This window comes from Ananas comosus, linkage group 3, assembly GCF_001540865.1.
Source record: "Ananas comosus cultivar F153 linkage group 3, ASM154086v1, whole genome shotgun sequence".
Taxonomy (NCBI): Eukaryota; Viridiplantae; Streptophyta; class Magnoliopsida; order Poales; family Bromeliaceae; genus Ananas; species Ananas comosus.
The window spans coordinates 19,073-43,699 of NC_033623.1; the positions used below are offsets into that span (position 1 = coordinate 19,073).

Here is a 24,627-nt window from a genome sequence, read left to right on the forward strand (position 1 = left end):
AATATGAACTCATGATAGTTAGCGTTTGCATAATAGATCACAACTGCAATATCAATTTTATTTTTAATATAGATTCGGCTGTTTTATGACTACAATACATGAAACTATTTTTCACCGTAAAGTATTTAATGCGGAGTGTACCGAAAATTTGAAAAACTCTCTTTCAGCTTTAAGGTTTTATTTGTTTTTTTTTTTCTTCTTCTTCTTTTGGTGATTTACATGAAACCAAATTTTGGCTTGCCCCCTAGCCACTAAATCCATAACCAAACTTCCAGGCATTCTGTGCTTGATCAACAAAAGACCTTAATAATTCTAACACTTGACTTGTTGGCTAGGTACAGCAAGGTTAAGTCTTTGATATTGATGAGATTAAGGGTTCAATTCCTACATAGAGCAATTTGCTATTTTATTTTCTATTAACCGTCCTTAGAGCAAGTGGTAAAGGACTTGGTGGTTGGTACCTGAGACTCAAGTTCGAATCCTAGTTGATTCACATTTTCAGTTAAGTTTATTTCTAAATGAAATAAACGAAGCGAGTAGCGTTCTACCTATCTCTCTTAAAAAAAATAAAAAATAAAAGACCTCAATAGAATTGGCAGAAAAGGTACTCGAATTAAAGGTCTAGATTTTGAGATTAATTCGAAAATTGTGATGTAATTAGATTCCGAAGGTTTTGGAGTTTGGAAGTACGGTTTTATTGGTCAACACATGGTGACACCAACTTGTATTTGAGTTCGGTTTGAGTCGGGAAATTAATGGGGCAAATTTAAGTAGTAGTTTGGAATTGTGGGTACAAGGCTTTTCATTAAAAGAAAAAAAGAAAAGAAAACAAAGAAAGAAAAAAAAGAAGAAGTTGTATTCAATATTTATACGCATTAAAGGACAAGTATTTATACCTCGTAAGGCCTTTTTATGCTGATCAGTTCTTTATATATTAATTAGTATCGTTTTCATGTTTCTCCTTCCTCTCGGTCAAGAGACTCTATTATTTTAATAGCACTGCAGTGACCTCCCTCCATTTATTAATTTTATCCACGGAGAGACAAGAAGAACACGAAGAGTGAGTTATAAATATGTACGTGTATGGCTTTCTGTGGAAAATCTGTCCGATAATAGTATATAATAACAAAAATTAATCCTTAAAATAATAATAATAGTTGTAATAATTGTGAGAAGAGGAGGAAAGTAGTAAAACCAAACTCTGTGGAGCCTCAAACAACAACTCGTGCGTACGCCTTCTTCTGGGATCGATGGATGCGTGATGGAACTGCAGGCCTTTAGCCGCCCATTCCGTTCATTACTCAGATTCCCTTATCTCAGATCTCTACCTAGCTCCTAATTTATATCCCATTTACGACACCATTTAAACTTCAGTTCGTAATTAAAATTTAAATAGGAAGGGAGTTGGGGACGATCCATCTGTAGTATATATATATATATTATATTAATATATAATATATATATAATCCCACTACGCTGAAAAGGAGAGATGAGAGAGAGAGAGAGGAGAGAAGAGAGACATCTTACATATATTTATATATATATACTAGTTCCAGTGCACGTGGTTGACGTTATACGATTTTTCTATAGATAATTAAATAAGATTTAAATTAGTGGATAAAATATATTATATTTAAATGTAATGTCGATATTAAAAATTTTATAAAATATACATACTACAAAGTATGGTAGAAATATAGTAAGAATAAAACATAATTTGAAATCATACATGAAATAGTTTAAGTTTAATAAGTAATAAAGAAGATTTAAATTTCATTCTAATTTTATTTGTTTAGTTGTCGTTCATCGATAATCTTTTTTTTTTTTTTTTTGAAATGCGAGAAACTTTGAGCGGTGATATTCATCACTGATGCTTTCGTTCTCGTATTCAAGATTTTTTCGATGGTATAATTTAGAGAAAAACGAAATATTACTTATTGATTCAAATTTTATTTTTTGATATTTGCGATTTTTACTATTAATTGCGTTATGAAATTTGTTTTAGAAAGAAAACAAATATTAGTTGAAAAATAAAATTTCGATTGTATTCCTGAAATGATCACGTCGGATGTAACCATTTTGTTGATTACAAAATAAATGTCAAGTCTAAAGCAAAAGTTTTATTTAAAATTTAACAAGATAAAGTGTAATTATTAAGGCTAAATTCCAGAAAATTTTCTGTCAAAATTTTTCGATTTTTCAACATTGCCCCCCCTGTCATTTAAAACAACTAACTTTGCTGTCTTGTAATAAATGTTCACTTATCATGGTATGATGATCCTTAGGTTCGGTTTATTTAAATCATTATTATATATTTTTTAATGCCAAAACATTTTCCTAGCTTCTTCTCCTGTTGACAAAAATGGATAGAGGCAAAATGGTCATTTTTGTCATCAGATTTTACGTCCCTTATGGGCTATATTTTATTTTACAGGGGGGCCAAAGGTATAATTTTAAAATGACGAGGAAAAAATAAAATCGATTTTGACAGGAAGGTTTTATGTATTTAGCCATTTTAATTTTTTAGTATCATATTTTTAGAAGAAGTAAGTGTACCATTTTTATTTATCACTCACTAAATTTATAAGTAAAGTAATTATTTTAAAAAAATTTCAAAAAAATACATATTAACAAAAAAATTTAAAAAATAATTTGTACAAACTAACTGTTCAGTAAGTGTATGAAGACCGAGTTAAAATAATAATCCTAAATTGATTAAAGAATTAATAATATTCAGGATATTTTCTTCTAATAGTTCTTTTCTCTTCAATTCAAGTTTAATTGATGTCACGCCTATGCATTTTATTAGAAAAAAATAAGAAATAAAAATGAATAATAATTTATAAATAGTTTAATAATTATTAATTTGATTTATTTAAAGTATACACTTTTTTATACTTTTTTATTTTTTTAAAGAACCTCTTTCTTCTTGGCAAAATATATTCCTGTCATCTCTTCTTTTTTTGGCATAAATTTTATTTTTTATTAGAAAGAAACCTTATTTCGTCAATAACTCTTAATCTTCATTTTTGGAGGGAAATTTTTTTGTATTGGGAGAGAGATCATCTCGTCCTTCACACCAATTTATGGAATTGCTAAGACGATAAGAAATCAATATTAATTTTTATTTCTTTATTATTGAAAATCTTATATGCATTTGGGGTTGTTTGGTAGAATGAAATTATTTAAACTTCCATTTCTCTTGTGCTTTTAAAGATAAAAGGATTGACATTAATTTTTTCTTTCTCTTACTATTGAAGAATATAACTATCATTTGCTATAGAGCATATTGTTTGGGGCACACTTCCATTAATGTACAGAAGAATAAAGTTCGTTGAACAATATTAAAGGCCAATCATTCTAATTGATAAATTTAAAATTACCAATTTTAACCTTTATAATATGTGTATTAAGAAAAAATATTATAAAAATTGATATTTTTTAAAAAATTAGTATTTAACAATTGTAATTAAATATAAATATTTACTATTTTTTTGTAATATTGGTTTAGAGAATCTCCATAAGATTGATATACTTCTTTTTCTAATAAATTTACTTTCTTATAATAGAAGGATGGAAATGCCCACAATAACTGAGCTTAAAAACTTTAATCTATATGAATTTAATTTAATACAAACATAACTAATTATAGTTTATCTAATTTTGGATTTGCATTTTAAATTTTACATCACTGACTGTTTTGAAAGGTAACTCTGGTACTAATTTTTTTTTTGTAGCTTCCTCTACATAAATTTCGACTTAATTTATGAGTTTTTGGAATAAAATCACATTAATATTTTGTATACAAGGAAGGAAAATATATTTAATTTAATCCAAACATTCAAAAAATTTAGTTTATCTATTATTGATTTATATTAAATTTTTTGCTTTATTTTTCAGAAATGAGCTCTTACTACATAATTATTTTTTCTCCTTCATGATCAAATTATGTCTTTTAATTTACATTTTTTTGGATTAAAGTAAATTAAGGTTATATGTTTTAACTTTAAGAGCATAATTAGAGATTTAGTGTTTTGTAAAATTTTATAATATCTAATTTAATATAATTTTATCTTATTGTTGACGTCGAAACTTAGAGGGGAACGGGAGATAAGGACATATAACACGATAATACTCGACCCGCCGTAGAATCATCATGTCGAACCTCGAGCCACAACTCACGCTATGCGAATCCACACACAATGGAGGTAGGTTGAACAACATCTTCTTTCTTCGGTTTTCCTTTTGTTGTTCCCCTTATTTTCTTTTTTTCTTGATCTCACAGAAATTCCTAAGATGGAGGAAGAGAATCCTTATTCTCAATGAAAGTAGAAATTTACACTCAACTTAATTGTTGTCATATAAATATAACATATTTATAGTTCAATGATTCATTCTATTTCTCTTATCCATTAATGCTTCTTTATTTCATAGAGAACTAAAAGACCTTTAATATAAATTAACACCAAATTCTAGGACTATCATATCATTTTAGAAAACCGAAAGGCATTATAGAAAAATGAAGGGGGACACGTTATTTTCAAACGGAACATTATTAGTGATTAAGTTATCATAATTGCAGGAACAGGTGTCATGTGATTTATATTTATTATACAACTTGTAATGAATATCTAAGATCGATGAGTAATTAGAATGACTTTTTTTTTTTATTTTCGACATAAATACTGTTTGGAAAAAGAAAACTCCAACAAATTCAACAAATATATGTTATTGTTTTAAGATTTTGCAGTGTTTTAACGTTTAGTTTTATAAGTTTTTAAGAAGATTAACTCTTTACTTACACTATTTTTTTCCTTCATCGTTCTAATTCGTCATTTTATTGTGAAAAACTCTTTTCTTTGGTAAAGTTTGAAATGAGGTTATTATGTTAGCCCATTGAAGTTTAGGTTTTTTGGGTAAATTGATTTTAAAATTTTTAAAATGATATAAAATCAGAAGATGTAATTAAAATAAGATGCTCTATTTAAAATAATTTTCAACATTTATTAGTTATTTTAAGTTATTAGTCACATTATAATTAATATCTAGATAATAATTAGTTGACTATAAGTTTTTTAAAATTTTGCGAATAAATGAATTTTGTTATGAAAAGAGAAAAAGTACTGCTTTTTCTTTAAAAAATTTGAAAAATTTTGTTATACTGTAAATTTTTTTTGAAAAGTTCTGAGACCTAATAATTAATTTTAATTCTTGTTGATAGTAGGGTGTTCATCTAATCATATTAAGCTTTAAAATTTATATTATTATTTATAATTTAATTATATAAATTTATTGTTAATATTCAACTAATAATAAATTACTAAGATATTTATTATTAATATTCAACTAATATTAAATTATCAAAATACCCTTGGTAGAAGGGGGTGAGGAAAACCTACCAAATATATTTGTTTATAGTTAATATCAAGATATATATCCTACGAGGTCGCCATATTATTGGCACGCTAATAGTTTGACAGCTGAGTCATTTTCACGTTGCATAGATATATCATCATATTAATTAAATTTATTAAAGTCGGTCAGTATATATTGATCGTATTTAATGTGTAATAGTAAAATCAGTTGGTATTGAATGTCGATTAATGTTAGTTAATTTGCGAACAAGTCACATTTACGAAATTAAGCACTTACACGGGGGTAGGGGAGCATCACTAATAAGTGGGGGAATGGGAGCAGCGGATGCATTGAAGAAGTGCGAGAACGAACTCCTTCCTTCGCTCGCCCAGGCGTTGACCGGATCTTTTGCTTCACGAAGGGCGCAAGGTCAGAGAAGCTGCAGTGGCTACCGACACCTGCCGGTTCCCATTACCCCAACTTCACCTTCCTGTCAAGTGCATATGGACCGCGCTCTATAGACCGTACGGGACAAAAGTTTTACGGGCATAGTTCTCAAAAATAATTAGTTTGGAGATTATGCGAATCAGCGCAAGTGGCCGATTCGACGACCACGGATAGGAAGAAAAAAAAAAAATCTATATTTTTAGAGAGAGAGAGAGAAAAAAAAAAGCAATTTAGAAAGACACCGATTGGATCGACCGCATGACGCAAATCCGCATAGTCTCCAAACTAACTATGCCCTTAAAATTTTTGTCCGAGCATATGAGTACTCACTCGACTCCTTAGGCCATTTCATATTATTTACGACTACTAAAAATAAATTAGCTAGACTATATTAATTTTATATAAAACTCTTGCAGCCTATAAAAATAAAAAAAAAAAAAATCTAGCGTACCTGTATGTTGTAAGTACTTGTTTGTAAAAAATATAATTTATATAGAAAATAGTCATGTAAAGTTCAATAAAAGTTTAAAATATTTTTTTTTAATTTTTTTTTTTGTATAAGAAAAAGTTATGAGAAAACTATAGGGTTGTTACTTTAGAAAGTTTTGAAGGATTGAAAATGTATTATAATGCTTTATTTTTAATTTTAATAACTCTTGTATGTGATTGACTTTAGGACACTTCCGGTGTATGGACTTAGAGTTCATGAAATAATATTGGCAATCTCTCTCTGACTTAACAGTATCGAGCAATAAAACAAACTAGCGAAACAAGTATATGATAAGAATAGTAAAACGCCGTAGCTCTAGTTCCAAGATGCGTAATGGCTTTATATGAAAAAGAAAGGTTACTGGTTGGGCCTATTAATTAATTTACAGTTTGACATTTTGACCCCGGGTGTAGTACACACTACACTAGTAGCTAGCACTCTGCCACCACTTAATAATAACCCTAGTTGATAATATATTACTGGTGACGACGATCACAGCTGACACCCACAAGGGAAAGAAACTGATCAATTTAGGTAGCCGGGTGTAGACTAGGCTCGGGGGCATATAGCACCAGCCCGAGCGTCCGACGCTGTTACTACTACTACATAGCGTGTACTACAAATTACGAAACACACTAATAGAGTCTATTTGGTATAATTTTTTTTTAAAAAAGTAATTATTATTATTATTATTTTTTGAGAAAAAAATTGTCTATCCGCTTCATTCATTAAACGAAATGATCTAAACTTATAAGATAGAAGCAACCAAGACTTCCGAGGAAAAAGAAAAGAAAAAGCAAAGATAAAAAAAAAAAGTAAAACGATCGAAAAATAAACAAACGAAAATAGAATGGTGTAAAATGAGTAGTAGACTATGCTTTATTATTATTATTTTTTTAACCGAAGGGTAGCATGCTATCTACTTTATTTATTAAGTAAATAAATTTAAAACGAAAATAGGATGGTGTGAAATGAGTAGCACACTATGCTTTATTATTATTATTTTTTTAACCGAAGGGTAGCATGCTATCTACTTTATTTATTAAGTAAATAAATTTAAAACGAAAATAGGATGGTGTGAAATGAGTAGCACACTATGCTTTATTATTATTATTTTTTTAACCGAAGGGTAGCATGCTATCTACTTTATTTATTAAGTAAATAAATTTAAAACGAAAATAGGATGGTGTGAAATGAGTAGCACACTATGCTTTATTATTATTATTATTATTTTGACAGAAGGGTAGCACGCTACCTGCTTTATTTATTAAGTAAGTAAATAAATTTAACTACATAAAGTGAGACAGTTAATTAGGACGTCAAGAAGGCCGAGAGTCAGCAAAAAATAAAAAAACCAAAAAAAAAGATGATTAATTATGATGATATTGATATTGATAACTATGGCCTAAAAATGAATATATGATGATTAATTATAACCAGGAATATATTTAGCGGCTCTTCAGAAATTTTTTTTTAATTTTTTTTTCTTTTTTTTCTCCCGCTGGCCAAATAGCAAGTAAGTAATAAGAGCATTAAATCTCGTATATATACATAGGTACGTAGGTTCAATGACTAATAATTTTGTCATAAAGGATTTCTTGTTTTATGTTTGTGGATATTAATTAGTTAATGCCAAGGAATTGAAAAAGAAACGGAAAAGGATGAGACATATCTAATGCGAGTGGGGGGAGGAGAGAGAGAGAGAGAGAGAGAGAAAGGGATAGGAGATTGGAAGATGCCAAAATTTCCAAAAAGGCAAGGAGTAGGTGGAGATGGGAGAGAAAGGGAGGAGTGTTGTCCCTATTAATTCATTATAACTAATTAATTACTTGGGGTTAGGAAGAAAAAGACTAGAGAAGAGGAGGAAATTACCAACGCGGCCGGCTGGTTAAGAGAATGAGTTAACAATTGTGGCACATATACATATATATATATATATATATATATACGTATATATATATATAATATATATTATTATATATATATATATAATATATATATATATATATATACTAGTTTTATAATAGCACATTAACTATCACTACTGCAGCAGATTTAAATTGACCTGAAAATTCGTGTAGAGGGGGCCGGAGGGGTAAGTATGAAACGTATAAGAGCGCAATCAAAACTTGTTATTACACATGGGAAAGGAGGTACTATATTATTTTATGTTACAGTACGTTACATTATTATTACAGAGAGGGAGAGAGAGAGGGAGATGCCCGTTGAGATCGAATCTCGAAGTCCGGGTTGGGTGCATTAAATTGACTTGGGTGGGGGTGGCATCCTCTTTCTTCCTCGGGGTAACAAAAATCGACGAAACGATCCTGCATGCCTCCCACCCCCACCCCCACCCCCACCCCCTTTGGCTCGTAGCTGGAGCCTGGAGGAGCTAACCGGGACGCATGGGATCCCATGAAGTGGCATAATGAATCAATTACCACTAGTTAAAAGTTAATATTACATTCGGAGTGGAGGATACCGTAAATGGTAAGCTTGGCTCTTACCCAGTTACTCTGTTTTTTTTTTTTTTTTTTTTTTAATTAAAAAAAGGGGAAATGAAAAGGAAAAGGAAAAGAAAAAGAAAAAGAAAAAGTCTCCTGTGGTTTTGTTTTGTATAATATAATCTCACAAGATGCCATCCTTAAGCAGTTTCATCTCGCGTGGCAACCCCCGAAGTACGGAGAATGCAGCCACATGCGGGCTCTACACATACATGTCTTGTTCCTATTTTTCACCCTAACATTTTTTTTTAAAAAAAAGAAAAATAATAAGTTCTCTATTTTCTTCGAATTTTAAAAATAAATTCACCTAGTAATGTAAAGAAATTGCATTTTGAATTTAAAATTTTAAATATTAATTATTAAATTTTAAGTTAGCTGTAGTAAACACGGTTGGTCTTTTCACCAAAATGTTACTGCATAATTTAGTAGTATTCCCCCATCTAGTTTATTTAGCAGTAACTTTATTAACAGTGATAATACTTTTTCAATACATCTATAGACAAATACATGAACTAGACTTTCCATATTTGAGAGTTAAAAAAACTCAATCAATCAATCAATCTAATTCACGGCATAAGAAAACCAGCATAACAACGAAACTTCCAAAGTTTAATTTTATGTACGTGCCAGACATATTGTATTAGAGGTAGCTGAAGCCCGCTGCTGAGAGTAAAAAAGTAAAACTGATCAACGTAAGGAATATCGTTCATGTACGGTTACTCTCCTTCCTTGGGGTTTCTAATAAGGAATCGGCATTTGGCAGATTGCCTGTGCACGGGGGCCCTTCTTATATTGATTCTTCTTTCATGATCACCCAATGAACCCCTCTAATTGATACAGTACTTCTAAAGAATTCCTGTCTTTTCTCCTTTTGACTGGTCTTAGAGTTGCGATCTGATAAGACATAGAATGATACTATTTGGAGCCATTTATCAGATCCAAAAACCTTAGATCATTTTAATTTTGCCTTTCCACTCCAAGGCCAGCGAGGTAACTAATTAATTGTGATAAATTATATTGCAGGAACAGCGGTCAGCAGAATATGTCAAACTTTCAAAATTAGAAATCTAAAAATCTACCGTGAATTGCTAGATATGGACTATAACATTTAAAAGAAGCTTATATATATTGCAAATTATATATATTTTTTTTCAAAATTGATTTCTTTTTACACTACTTTTTTTTTTTTTTTTGGGTTTTATTGGCTTTAGGTTTTCAGTATTACCTAACTTCTACTTTATAGTTCCTTATACATAATTCTGGGCCAGAAGCACAAGCCTTGAGCTTAAATTTAAGCTCATCAATATATTTGGTTTGGTTCTAAATTTGAGTTATAGGCCTTTCTTGTTTCGGCAGTATTTTCTCGATTAATTAGGCATATTTACTTAAAAGTAACTAAGAGTCAAAAAAAAGAAAAAGAAAAAGAAAAAGAAGCAAACAATAAAAACTGGGTATCTTACTGCATGAAAAGATCTAATCCGTGTTTTTCTCACCGTCTAGACACGGATCGGAAAGGATTGAGTGAGAGAGCTCGGACTCATTTTTATCGTCCTCTCTATCCGTGAGACTGTATATCGTATCATCCCATCCCTAGGAGGGCGGGCGAGGAGAAGCTAGTAGTACCTCGTTATTATTTTTCTGCAGGAGGAGGGGGGAGGGAAAAGGGCAAAAAGCTCACCCGCAATCCCCATGTGCACGTCTCTTTTTGCTGAAAACCCCATTTTGCCCTTTTTGTCTTAATTTGTGCCCCCCTCCCCCACTGCTGCTGCTGCTACAACATTATTGTTAGATAGAGAGTAAAAATACATCAAAAAGTAAAATATGAATTTAACATTTATTCATCCAAATTTATATTATTATTTTTTTTAAAATTTTAATACCAGAAAGATAATAATAATAATAATAATAATAATAATAATAATAAATAAAAATATTAATTTATAAAATATAGGATTTATATTTTCTTTTTAGGTGCTGTAGTAGCCGTGCTCAGAATACATAGGAGAGAAGGGGAGAGAGAAGTTAATAGTTAGCAACACCATTAAATAAATAGCGTCCTCTCCCACTCCCCCTGTCTCTCCTCTATCCATAGATGCACGCTAAGGGCGAGGACTAGCAAAGCGAGGCCCCGGAGAGAGAGAAAAAGGAAAAGAAACTCAGATAGAAAGATACCGAGAGAAGAAGAAGAAGAAGAAGAAGAAGAAGAAGAAGAGAAAGGAAACAAATAAAAACAGCAGGGAAATCGAAAAAGAAGAAGAAGAGGAAGAAGAAGAGGAGGAGAGATGGGAACGGGGTGGCGGCGGGCGTTTTGTACCTCGATCCGCCGAGATCCCCAGGCGGCGGCGACTGGGACGGAGAAGCGGCCGCAGAGCCCCGGCCCCAGCCCCAGGAGCTGCGCCAAATTGAGCTTTTTCTCCGGCGGCGGCGTGGGCAGCAAGCCCTCGACGCCGAGTTCGCAGGGCGCGCCCCCCGTGCTTCGGTGCCGCACCAAGTCGGCGACCCCGACGCCTCCCGATAGCCCCAGGACGCAATGCGATGCCACGGCGGCGGCGGCGGTTGAGGCCGACGCGGTGCCTAGCTCGCGCACGCCCCCGGCGTCGTCGAACCCGAAGAAAGGGCCCGTCTCGGCTCTGTTCCAGGCCTCGTCTACGCCCTCGTCTCCGCGATCTCCTTCTCGGTTCGCGCTTTTTAAGGCCTCCCTCCTCCTCTCGAGGGTACGTTCTACGCTCTCTGCTAAGCCCTCCTGCTGTATTATCTCTCTGTCTCTGTCTTTCTCTCTCTCTCTCTCTCTTCCCCCCTTTTTTGAGATCTATCTAATGTTTCGTTTGGTTCCCTCATCGATTTGTCGTAACAGTTCTATTTCAATCCTCTTCTTTCTTCAGTATGAGCTCTAAAAGCTTCTTTTTACGGTTAGTTATCCTGAGTAGTCTCTCTCCCCGGTTCAAAAAATTGTAGAACATGGATAAAAAGCTGCTTTGAGAAAAGGGGTAGTGAGTTGGTTGGTAGTGGGAGTTTGCTTCGTGCGGGCTTTGATTGGTGGAATGATGATAAAGCAAAGAAAAACCAGAGAGAGCGAGCGAGCGATTTCAGTTCAAACCCTAATATGCTGTCCGTTTACATTTTTTTTTGCCAGTCCCGTCAACCCAAAAGAAAAAGGTCCACTTTTTTTTGGCCTTTTGATCTGCAAGCCAAGAAACTCCTCCTCCCTCCTCTTTTACTCTGAAAGAGAGAGAGAGAGAGAGAGAGAGAGAGAGAGGGGAGGGTGGGGGAATAAAAGCTCTCTGATGATGATTGCGGAGCTCAATCAAACATATATGATGTTAATTAGAAACCGACGGTTGTGATTGCAGCAGAGTCGATGCGGCATATGCCAGCAGAGCGTGAGGAGCGGCCACGGGAGCACCGCCGTGTTCACCGCCGAATGCTCCCACGCCTTCCACTTCCCCTGCATCTCTGCGCACGTGCGGGCCCAAGCCCACGCCCACGCCCACGGCGGAGCTGCCCTCACGTGCCCCGCGTGCTCCGCCGCGTGGCGCCAGGCCCCCCTTCTCGCCTCCCTCGCGAACGCGCAGCAGGAGAGGAAGGCGCCCGAAGAAGCCGCGGCGTCGGACGAGGAGAATCGGGAGAACCGCCCGAAACCCCCGAAGCGGCGGAGCAGCGGCAGGGACGACGCGGCGGCGGCGGCGGCGGCGGAGAACCGGAATCATCATCCCCCGAACTGCAAGGCCTACGACGACGACGAGCCGCTGCTGCTCTGCAAGGCGAGCATGAGCCAGGGCGTGCAGTTCAATCCCATTCCCGAAGCCGACGAAGACGACGAAATCGTCGACGATAGAATGGACGTGACGGCCGGCGCGGACGATTTCGCCGCTGTCTTCGCGAACCCGAGACGCGGCAGCGGCGTCGGCGGCGTGGCGGCGAGCGCGGTGCAGGAGGCGGCGCTGGTGTCGTCGGGACGTCGGCACGGGAACTACGTGGTGGCGATCAAGGTGAGGGCGCCGCCGGTCCGGCTGGACGCCGCGAGGCGGGCGCCGATCGACCTGGTGACGGTGCTGGACGTGGGGCAGGGGATGACGGGGGAGAAGCTGCAGATGCTGAAGCGGGCGATGCGCCTGGTGGTGGCCTCGCTCGGCCCCGCCGACCGCCTCGCCATCGTGGCCTTCTCCAGCGGCTTTGCCAAGCGGCTGCTCCCCCTGCGGCGGATGTCGAGGCAGGGCCAGCGCTCCCACGGCTTCAGCTGCGTCGGCGACGCTTTGAGAAAGGCCACCAAAGTCCTCGAGGACCGCCGCCAGCGCAACCCGGTGGCCACCATCATGCTGCTGTCCGACACCCAGCAGCAGCAGCAGCAGCAGCAGGACGCGCCGCAGCCGAGTAAAGGCCACCAGCCGACCCCTCGCTTTGCCCAGTCCTCGGCCGCCAACACGCGGTTCGCCCACCTGGAGATTCCTATTCCTATCGGCGATGCGCCGGCCCCGCGGTCGCCGCTGAAGCCCAAGGTGGCGGAGGGGCAGTTTCCCGCCGGGCCCCGACTGGAGGACGCCTTCGCCAAGTGCGTCGGCGGGCTCGTCAGCGTAGTCATGCAGGACGTCCACCTGCAGCTGACCTTTCCGTCCGGGGAGATCTCGGCAGTCTACTCCTGCGGCGCCGGCCAGCGGGCGGCGGTCTTGGGCGGGGGCAGAGGCGCCGCGGCGGTTGTTCGGCTAGGGGACCTCTACGCCGAGGAGGAGAGGGAGCTTCTCTTGGAGCTGAGGGCCCCGCTCATCCACCCTTCTCAGCACCACGGCGCCCACTACTTGTCCCTCAAATGCACCTACAGAGATCCGGCCTCGAGCGAGTCCGTGTGCGGTGCGGAGCAGCCCCTGCTCTTGCCGCCGCTCCACACCCGCAGCTCCTCAACCCGCCTCCACAACCTCTTCGTTGCGTCCCGCGCCCTGGCCGAGTCGCGGCGGCTCGCCGAACTGAGCGACTCCGCCACGGCGCTCCACCTGATCTCCTCCGCCCGATCACTCCTGCTGCAATCATCCCCACCGGCACCCGGCGATCAGGACCTTCTCGGTGCATTGGAAGCCGAGGCCGCCGAGCTGCAATGCCGAAGAAGCCAACAGCAGCAGCAGCAGCAGCAGCAGAATTTTCAACAGCAGTCGATTTCACCTTCTTTGAGGTCTAGGAGGAGGGAAGTGGCGGCGAGTGCGACGCCAGCAAGTGTAGGGGCAGGGGGGGGAGAGCAGCTGACGCCGACATCGGCTTGGCGCGCCGCGGAGCAGCTGGCGAAGGTGGCCATCATGAGGAAGTCGCTGAACCGGGTCAGCGACCTGCACGGCTTCGAGAACGCCCGGTTCTAGTTCGAATCAGGACTCAGGTGCAATGGCGGCCGGTGGCCGAGAAGGAAGATGCAACGTCTACAAATGGTCATAATTCTTCTATTACCCTTTTCTTTTTTTACTTTATTTTTTTCTCTTCTTTTCATTTTTGTCGTCTATGATGAAACAAAGAACCTTTGAAGTTTGCTGCATAGAAATGTAGAGATGTGGTACATAGGTGCTTGGCCGGAAATAAAATTGGTGCGTTAAGTTAATCGTGAAGCCTCATTTAGTGGAGGGAGGATTAATGTGGTAACCAATGCACATCGTACTTCCTCCCTTTGGTTGCTACGACCATCATAGTTTGTTGATGTCAAAATGTTAGTTATTGTGAATCACGTTTTAGTAAATGATTAATTTTCATCGTATACTCTGCAAACAATTTAAACGAGTACTGTTAGAAAAAAGATTCTTCAGGGGCAGCACTATTTTCTTGAGACTTGATTTTTCCTTGACACACGAGGTAGAGTGCAAGATGGGGATTCTGAATATTAATTTCTTTCTTATAGAACATCAGTAGATAAGGAAGATTCTGGATCCAAGACCATGTAAAGGAAATGCATGAAGCAGAGTACACTGGTGTATACATGCCTATGTCGGATCATTACACTAACAAATGTTCTATAGCTACGTCAAAGAGATTAAGTCCCTGTTTAGGGACATAAATATTTCATTTCAAATTTATTTTAAAAATTATAGTATTTATAGATAAGAAATATAATTAAATATCTAAAATGGAATAATCTATTTCACTTTTTAGTCGATTTTTTAGAATAAAAAGGTGAAATATATTTTTCTACCAAATCATATATAACATGATTTTTCAAAAAACAAAAATTACATTTTTTTTTTTTTTGTCTCCAATTACACAAGCAAAATTTTGTATTGAATAAGTTATTCAAATATAACATATTTTAACATTCAAACGGAGTAATCTAATGAAAGTCGGAGGATAATACCAAACATATAAAAGAATTTTAAGATAATTAATTGGTTTGTGCTTAGTGGTGAGGCAAATTATTCACATAAAATAATATGTGAGGATTGCTGCTGCGGCATTGATGCATATTATCTGATATACGTTAAATGATGTTCTGGCCTAGTTAGAGTCTCGCTACTCATGAATTGATAAAAAACATTGCATGATGGGGATGCAAACGAGCTAGAGCTAGTGGAGCTATCAGGTAGTTAAAAAGAATCCGAATAGTACATTATTATTATATGCTATCCATTCAAATTGTACTTACTTGCACGGCACGTAGCACTCCTTTTGTGTTAGACAAATTAGAAGAAGAAGTTTCGTTCCGGAATTGATATTTATAGAGCTGGCTTTGCTATTTTTCCAGCAAATACAATATATCTTTGGCACGACACACAAACTACTTTCGCCCTATAAAGAAGAAGATCAATTCCATTGCATTAATTCAATTAGGTTGCATAAATATTGAATATGATGTTTGCACGAAAATACTTTTTGAATCCAACTGCTTGATCTAATTAATGAGCATGTATTATTTTGATATTATCAGCAAGTAAGAAATTACAGCCTTGCAATATAAATGCATATTTTCACTAAATAGACTTGGGACTGAGTGGAGGTTTAGGTTAATTAAACGATGAAAGCAAAGGAATCAATTAATTGTCTTATGTCTTTTTTTTATAAGAAAATTATGACTAGATTTTAATCCACATGTTTGAGCAGATACACAAAGATTACCTTGAGATGCGCTGATTTATCCAGTCAAAATCAAGAGAGAAGAATGAGGATTAGAATACATAACAGAAAACAAAATCAATATTGATCAATTAGGACTACTCTGAATAGACATTGGAGAGTAAACACACATCCATAACCAAGCCGTATAAGTCTACTAAAGCTATGTAATTGGAATTGCGTAGAGATTGCATTAAATGTTGTAAAAAAATATGACGAAAAAAATTTATTTTCGTGGCAATGAGTTATTTATGATATATTATTTTTTTATTTTCGTGGTAATGAATTAGTTACGATATATTATTTTTACAATTTTAATATAAACCGGAGAAACTCGTGCCAATTCTGTTTTGCCTAGTACCGTTAGATAGGGTCTCAATCCCTAACCGGCACCCAACAAGCCCATTATACCTTGTTAGGCCATAGGTCTAATTCACTGAGGACTTGGCCCATTTATATTGATGGGCTTGTTCGATGGACTTGTTTACCCAAAATCACGTTGCACATAAAAACGTTTTTTTTTGAATTTCTGCCATTTTGATTCGTTTCTATCGTTTTACACGTACTTATTAGTAGAGCGGGCTCGGGTGTTGGTAGAAATACTATGTTGATGTTTCTCATACATTTTTTTTTATTCTGTAAATTAAAAATATGACATTTAAATTTTTTTTTCTTTCATAATTCAAAATTTTANGAGTAGGGCTAGAATACTTTTACAAGTATCACCCAAGTGATACTTGTGTGTTTTTAGCCATTAGATCTACTTTTTGATTACTAATAGACCTTGGATCAAACACTATTCCACCTACCATCACGTACCACCATCTACCACCATCATCTCAACCTCACATCTCTCCATCCAAGGGCTAAAAACACACAAGTATCACTTGGGTGATACTTTTACAAGTATTCTAGCTCTACTCTATATATATATATATATATATATATATATATTCATTCATTCTAAACTGCTGCTAACAATTGAGAGGGAGGCCAAAAAACAGCAGTACCGACCTATTTTCATACAATAGAAAGACGAGTAAATAAATTAAGAAGTGGGCAACTTGGACACGGAATTTCCGAAGTGGTCGTCCGAGCCCACTCACCGACTTCCGAGTGCCGTGGCCCGTGGCCAGTCACCAGTTCAAACGTGGAGCAGCCAGAGAGAGAGAGAGAGGTAAGAAAACTAAAGGAAAAAAAAAAAAGTTCACAAAGTTCGAGGCCCGTAAAAAAAAAAAAAGGGAAAAAGAAGGAAAGCTCCTCTCCATAAGATCCGGGAGTGTGTGAGGAGGAGGAGCATGACCCTTCTTCCTTCTTATTATTATTCTCCTCTCCTGCCCACCACACCTCCGAAACTACGATCGCCGCTCCACACCCCACACCGCCGCAGCCGCAGCCCTCTCCCCTTCCTCCTCCGCTGCTCCTCTGCCGCCTCTTCAGGTTCCGAGTCGCATCCATTTCTCCGCTCTTTCCCCTGCTTCGATCGATACTAACCCTATCCCGTTTCTTCTCTTGAATACGATGATGTGCCCCGATTTTTTTTTTTTTTTCTTTTTCTTTTGTGTGCTTTGATGCTTGAGAACGCGATTCTTCATGGATTTCCTTACGATTCTCGACGTCCTGTGGATACCGTATGCGACAGATCTTATCATGTTCCACGAGTTTTATGATTTGATACGGGCGCTGTAGAATGCGGTTTTTGAAGGCTAAGATGAGCCCAAGAATGTCGGTTATGGTAGTGAGATTTAGCTGCTACTACAAAATTTGTTCGTGGAGCTGTGTTAGTGTTATGTTCTCGTCTCAGATGCGTTTCTGATTGATGGCGAACGGAGTCGCTGTATGGTCATGCCGTTTTACATTCAGTTTTCATTGGTAGTGCTCCCTCCATTTTTGTGCCCTAGTTTGCCTGGAAACCACGAGAGCGCCATTGGATTCGGTAAAATCAGATTTGGGGCCTACTAGTGGATTGATCTTGCCCCTCGATAATGGCGGATAGCTTATCTTGAAGTAACAAAAAATAATAAGTTGAATAGTTGTAGGACTGGGATACACAAAACTAACGAAACCTGAATGGTGCACATATCAGATACGTGCAGATTTCTGCATCAAAAGTTGGATTTGCACAATGAATCACTTCTATTTTAATTAGAAATAGATGCGAGAAAAAGGAGAGGCTAGTGGAGGAAAGAGGGAAAGAAGTTGGAGGAGAAGGATAAAGCAACAGGTGAAATGAAGAAGACGAGAAGAAGGCTACATGATCTAAAATTTACGGACAAAAATGAGTAACGTCTAATTAAATACAAAGTAGTCATATCATCTAGTATTTGTGGCTCATTTGTCATATCACGTACTTCCCTGCAAAATGTGGTGAATATATTTTGTATGAAGTGACGGAAATGCTTGTTTGTTGGCAATTCCTCAAACGTATTTTGGTGATGTTCTTGGTATTTGCAAGTTTCTTCAGCTAACGCTCTAGGAATTTTCCATGACTTATTTCCTGCAGAAATGGCTGGAAGTACTGGTTCAACCCTTTATCCGTCGCACCGTTGTAAAACTCTTCACCTGGTCCGTGATGATTGATTGTTTAGATGTGACGACTGAATGTCTCACATTAATAATCTTATATACATCCCTGTGGTCCTTCTACTTTAGCTTGCATTTGATTATGCTCAAAATATGCTCAGGTCAGGCATGCACAGGGAATCCATAACGTGAAGGGTGAAAAGGACTATAAAGCATATTTATCTCCTGAACTATTTGATGCTCATCTTACCCCGCTTGGGTGGGAGCAGGTAGGTTTTCATGGCTTTGTGATACAAACGAAGAGTGTAAAATAATTAGATATATATGTATGTTTTTTTCTCACACTTCATTTTCACTGGTTGCATGTTTTGGGTGTGATGAATTTGTTGCGTTGTATTAAATGCTGAGGAAGTGGTTGGATCGGTTACATCTCCATTCACTCTATGTGGTTAGATTGTCTTTTACAAGAGAAGGGTCAGTGGAAGTGCAAGGAACTGACTTGCCTTCAGACCATGCATTCTTTTTTTTTTTATGCAATTTTATTTGTCATTTTGGTAATCAACATTTCATAATAAGCTGTTTGCTCCTTCTGAAAGTTGGAATTCACATTTTGTACGTCAATAGATATTTACAAATATCCGTTAATAAGGAAACAAAACCTTATCAAATGTGCCACTGCTGCTGAAAATCCAAATCAAGCGTTTAGATCCGGGAAAGTATGAACCTGTGAGTTGCGTTAAGTTTTTTGCTGCTTTTGTGCTTTACGGAATCACCCGCTACCTAAGAATAATTTAAGGATATTGAATTCTGTTGATATTGACAAATTGGGCCGGCATAGATGGAGTTTATTCTAAATGACTATCTGGGATCTAACTCTTGGGTGTTTAGAAGAGCTTTTGCTATATTTTAAATCATTTAAACATATCTGCCATCAGGCATAGAAGGGATGCTATACTTAAACGTAAGTAAACATGAAAAGAAAATTTTGTGACGCCAACTGCTTCTTCCTACGTTCAGTACTTCCTCTGACTACGTTAGTACCGTTTAGATGTTCTGTTAGGTAATAGGAAGGTCAATAATTTGGTTCTTGCAACATTGTTTTTAATCTTTGCTCGTTATATTGTTAAGATTCCTTTGTGATTGCTCTATCCAACAGGTTAGTAATCTGCGAAAGCACGTTCATAAATGTGGGCTTGCCAAGAAGATTGATTTAGTAATTACTTCCCCTTTGCTAAGGTAAAGAAAGACCTTATCTTGAGTTGCATTTATTGTGCATGCTGCACTTCTGTTGAATTTTCTTCACAGTTTCCTTTTCAAATTATTAATTCTAGAAATAGTTGGTTGGCTATAACATCAAATGCTTTTATGCTTGAAAGGAATTTCTAGGATGCTAATATTGAACTTGATTGAAAATTCTCGTCTTGTTCAAGCTACATTTTGGCATGTTTTGTTGGTTCTTTTCTAAGCCCATTATGCAACCTGATGCATGGAAATTTGATAATCCAACATTTGGTAAGAACATGCTACATTGGAGCGCTCATGTTTTATCAAAGAAGACATACGTACGGCAGTCTCAAAGTTTTGGTCTAATGTGCATTCACGCAATGTCATGCCCCCCTCCGAGAAGCTCAGCTGGGGCATGTAGTAGCCTGCTTTGTTCTTGAAGGTGTTTGCATTTGTAACCCATTCGAGTATACAAGATGTAATTAGTTCTGTCTAACTCACACAGCTATTTTAGTTTAATATCAGGCCAATTACATACATAGAGTACATGATACATCTGTAAGGGATAAAAATTGCCGTACACTACAGCTATTCAAAAGTAGGCATATCATCAGTTGTGCTAATAAATGGTGTTGACTGTTGACAGTCGCAAGAGACCTGAAAGGAACTGCACATTAATTATGGGAGCTCACCTTTGATGACAATTGTTTTATGTTCCTAGCCCTCTACCTTGATCCAAACAGTTTGTTAATCTGCCATATAATACGTATTAAAGGTGAAGAGCTATTGGCTATCATGTGAATGTAATATGCGTCTTATTGTGAATGTAACATGTGTCTAACTATTCCATGGGACAACCCTCGATATGGTCTGGTCAACTTTTCAGGTGGATGTGACGAGCGTGGTGAGGCTTGATTGTACTTGATATATTCAGATTGTTTACACAGTGGGGTTGCTGGGTCGGCAGCTAAACAATGCGAGCACTGAGGGGATAACTGCAAAAAGTTTGTTGAGTCAGTTAATTGCACATCTCAATTTAAGTCAATCTGGTGGGGAGAGTAAGGCATCAAATTGCAACAAGGCTATGGGTGTCATCTGACTTTAGATTAGAACGGTTGATGATCTTATATCTGAAACAGTTGATTTGAACATCCTTTTTTCTTTTGTTGCAGCTCTTTTTTGGAGATTGTTAGTTGCTGCTGTCCTTGGATGTATTCATCCCTTTTTCATCAGTGTCACATAAAACATATGCCTCAAATAGGACAGCTGCATAGAATGTGCTAACTTTGATGAACTCCATTTGATTAGCACACTTCAATATTTATTGGGGATTAAGTTTCTTCATTCAATTTCTCCGTTGTTTAATTTATTAGCTCTAACAAGGCATGAAGGTGTCTGAACTCAACAGCAGATCAGACTAAACCATGTTATGATAAGGTTAACTTACGTTACAGGACAATGCAAACTGCAGTGGGGGTGTTTGGCGGCGAGAGTTACACTGATGGAATTAATGTGCCACCATTAATGGTAGAAAATGCTGGGAACAGTAACCATCTTGCGATTTCAAGTTTAAATTGCCCACGTTTTGTTGCAGTGGAGAAATGCCGAGAACGCTTGGTATGCTTATTTTTTTTTGGATGAATAAAGATCCTTAAAAATCCTGTGAATTACTACAATGGTTTCTTGTCAACTTCTTTATTAGGCGCATATATATTTATATTCTATCTTTCACATTGACCGTTCTTTAGTCTTACTGGGTTCTTTGTGAGTATCACTGTGTTCTCTTGTATCTTAAGTTTAAATATTGTTATGGATTGCATAGAGTAGGCTATTAAAGCTAGCTGATGGAGCTTGTTTTGATTCCTCCCTGATTTCTTTGTTTAGTTTGTTTTTCTTGTGCAGAAATGAACCTGGCATTTTCAACTTTTAATTACTTTATTTTGGATAAAAAAATGTTGCATTTTACCGAAGCTAGTGGTGATGGCTCTACTTAAATTATGGGCTGTCTTTCTTAAGTTGAAAGGTTTGTGTTTTCTGCAGGGAGTTCACCCATGTGACAAGAGGAGGAGTATATCTGATTATCGTCCTCTTTTTCCTGCAATTGATTTTTCTTTGGCGAGTGCTCCTCTGCTATCAATTGAGAATTCCTTCATTATAATTATCAATGCCTGAGGACATCGCCTTTCTCATAGAAATATCTAATTTATAGGTTTTGGCATTCTTTCACAGATAAGAAGTGATGTGGATGTTCTTTGGAAGGCTGATGTAAGAGAGAAAGATGAAGACCTTGCATCCAGGGGAATGTCGTTCATCAATTGGTATATCTTCCTTCATATGAACTTTTGCTTCATAAAATTGGTCTTGTATACTATTTGAATTTACAGGCTGTGGACGAGAGAAGAGAAAGAGATAGCAATCGTTACTCACAGTGCTTTTCTATCTCATACCTTAAGCAATTTTGGGAAGGATTGCCATCCCACCATTGAAGCGGAAATCTGCAAGTCGTAAGTGTCTCGCCGACTTTTCATTCTGTAATACTGGAGAATAACATTTGCTCTCTCGCACTCTCTCTTTTGTTTTTTTTGTCAGCCTAAACTTTTACCTCATGGAAGATGTTAAAGTTAGACGATAGGAAACTGAAATCAAGACTGTTGTATATCAAGTAGAGATAAAATTACTAGGGAAGTAACATAGACTTTTAGCTAGGAATGAGGAGCAACTAATTATCATCTCATATCCTACAATTGGTAGTTACCTAATGGTGGTACCACCCACTCTCTTGTGCGAGGTCCTGAGTTCAAACAGGACCTCCTCCTGTCTAGATTTGACATCCTCAGCTACATTTACATGCCCCAATCTTCTCTTAATACACACCCTTATAAGATTTAGAAGCATGACAATCTGTCAAAGTGAATTCGTAGTACCACCATTTTTGGCGTTTTACTTTCGTTGCAGACCAAGAAGAACACCTTTGATGTAGTACCCTACAAAGTGGCTTAGGCATCATCCTAAATAATAACTACCTGCATGTATTTGTGATTCGAATTGACCTATAGCCATACAGACCAAAATGTTTAAGCCGTAGTTACTGACGCTAGCATGCTTGTCCTAACGTCCCACATTAGCCAGCACGGTGCTAGTGAGGTGCAACAAGTCCCTTGTATTTAGATCATAGCTTTTATCTCTGGAGGAATAATAAAGGATTTAGTTGTAAATATAATGCAGTAAAAAATACATGCAGTTGGAAATGCTGTAGTTTTAACAACACCTAGTTTGTTTGGTTCTCTGGAAATGCAATTACTGCAGTTATATTCTCTGTTTGGTAACCTGAAGTTGATAATTATATTTGTGAATCCTTATCACCTTTTACATAGAGCGGTTAGGTTACCTCTACCACATATAAAATAATTTTATGATTTTACAATTCATTTAAACTTTCTATTAATAAATAAACAAGCGGATATATATAATAGTCAAGGATTTAAGTGTCGTGCCGGAAACTTGCTGGCGCGGTACGGCACAGTGCGTGCCGAACCGTGCCAATGCGTGCCGGTCAAAAAATTTTTGTGTGCCGACACATAATAGTATGAAATATTTATTTTCTTTAACAACAAAATATTCTAATTATTTATTATGTCTTTTTATCATATCTTTCGAACTTTATTGAGGAAATTACTTACTAATTTAAAGAATAGAAGGTTTTGAGCCGTGCCATCGGCACGGGATCTGTATCATGCCGGTAATTTGTTGGCACAGTACGGCACGGTGGATACGGCCTGTGCCGATGGGCACTTAAAACCTTGATAATAGTTAGATATATTTTTTAATAATTTTTCAACTTATCAATTGACTCAATTTAAAATATTCAATATATTTAACTTTAATAGATAAACCAAAATTTATAAAATTTACTATGATTCTTTCTACTTTTTTGGGTTTGAATAATTGTATTTAATTCATTAGTCAACGTACATAATCAAATTCTATCAAAATTTACAAAAAAAAACTATTTTTTAAAATCAGAATGAGGTTTTAGAAAAGAGGTTGCTAAATACTTTGTTGACGAAAAATTCACTTTTGGCCCTAAATTTTGAAAAGTTAGGCTAAATACGCCTATATCTTCCTAAGAGGATAGAAAGACTGATTTTTTTTCTTTTGGTAATTAGTATAATATATTAAAACCTTTGTTGTTCTACAGCTTTGCCAACTGTGAACTAAGATCCATGGTGCTAGTTGACAGAAGGTGAGATTTCTGTCTGAAATTTATTAGGTTTTCCTTCATTTAGCATGCCTTGATTATGATGATTATGATGCTAGTGTTTCTCTATGATCCTTTTGTGCAGCATGCTTGGGTTGGATTCCTCCAATTACAACTATCCTGGGAAGATTCCGCAGGGGCTCGATCTTCCAAGTGATGTTGCTCAGGAGAAGCAACCTGAGAAAAGTCATGCAAACTAGGACTGCGATACTGATATCAACACTTACCTACTGAGGCTTGCGAGGGGTCGATTTACAGACTCCCCTTGCTTCTGTGCTTGGCTTTTGAAGAGAGCTCAAATAAGTAGTTTCAGATATCTTTATTTATTTTTTTCCCAAAGCAATTCATTGAGGTCTAACATATTATGTTTCCCCTGTATTAGAATTAATGATTGCTCATCCAGATTTACATCATTGCATTGATTTTGTAAGTTCATGCAGCTCGAAATTATGCTCCTAAGTTGCTGAAAAGCAAATTCCGGAACATTAAAGCTGTGTGATGATACATCTTTTTGATGATGCTATGGTGTTGTTATGTGGTTAAAGATCAGTTTCTCCAGTTCTTGCCTGTTGGGATTCCATGTTGACTGCTAATGCATCCATTCATCCCCTATTATTTGTTGCCTCTGCATCAGTTACTAAGCATCATTTAAAGAGTAAATGGAACAAAGTTAGGTAGCAGTGAAGGGAAGTTTTATGTTTGACGGCATGTAGATGTGCGTCAAGTTCTGGCCAATTGATGTATTATTTTTG

The 24,627-nt window shown here is 37.2% G+C and overlaps 2 protein-coding genes across 4 annotated transcripts; both read left to right on the top strand.

Moving 5' to 3' along the window:
* LOC109708079 lies at positions 10,774-14,371 on the top strand. Of its 2 annotated transcripts, none has more exons than XM_020229670.1 (2): positions 10,774-11,510; positions 12,147-14,371. In XM_020229670.1, the coding sequence occupies exons 1-2, from the start codon at positions 11,079-11,081 to the stop codon at positions 14,136-14,138; spliced, it is 2,424 nt and encodes an 807-aa protein (XP_020085259.1). In that variant the 5' UTR covers positions 10,774-11,078; the 3' UTR covers positions 14,139-14,371. The 2 variants fall into 2 exon arrangements, with proteins under 2 accessions (XP_020085259.1, XP_020085260.1); XM_020229671.1 differs by having other exon boundaries at positions 12,150-14,371.
* Positions 16,928-24,435, top strand: LOC109708249 (phosphoglycerate mutase-like protein 1). Of its 2 annotated transcripts, XM_020229919.1 has the most exons (10): positions 16,928-17,310; positions 18,374-18,435; positions 18,555-18,662; positions 19,550-19,629; positions 21,072-21,234; positions 21,658-21,732; positions 21,847-21,935; positions 22,002-22,121; positions 23,816-23,860; positions 23,961-24,435. In XM_020229919.1, the coding sequence occupies exons 1-10, from the start codon at positions 17,169-17,171 to the stop codon at positions 24,073-24,075; spliced, it is 999 nt and encodes a 332-aa protein (XP_020085508.1). In that variant the 5' UTR covers positions 16,928-17,168; the 3' UTR covers positions 24,076-24,435. The 2 variants fall into 2 exon arrangements, with proteins under 2 accessions (XP_020085508.1, XP_020085507.1); XM_020229918.1 differs by lacking the exon at positions 21,658-21,732 and having other exon boundaries at positions 16,929-17,310.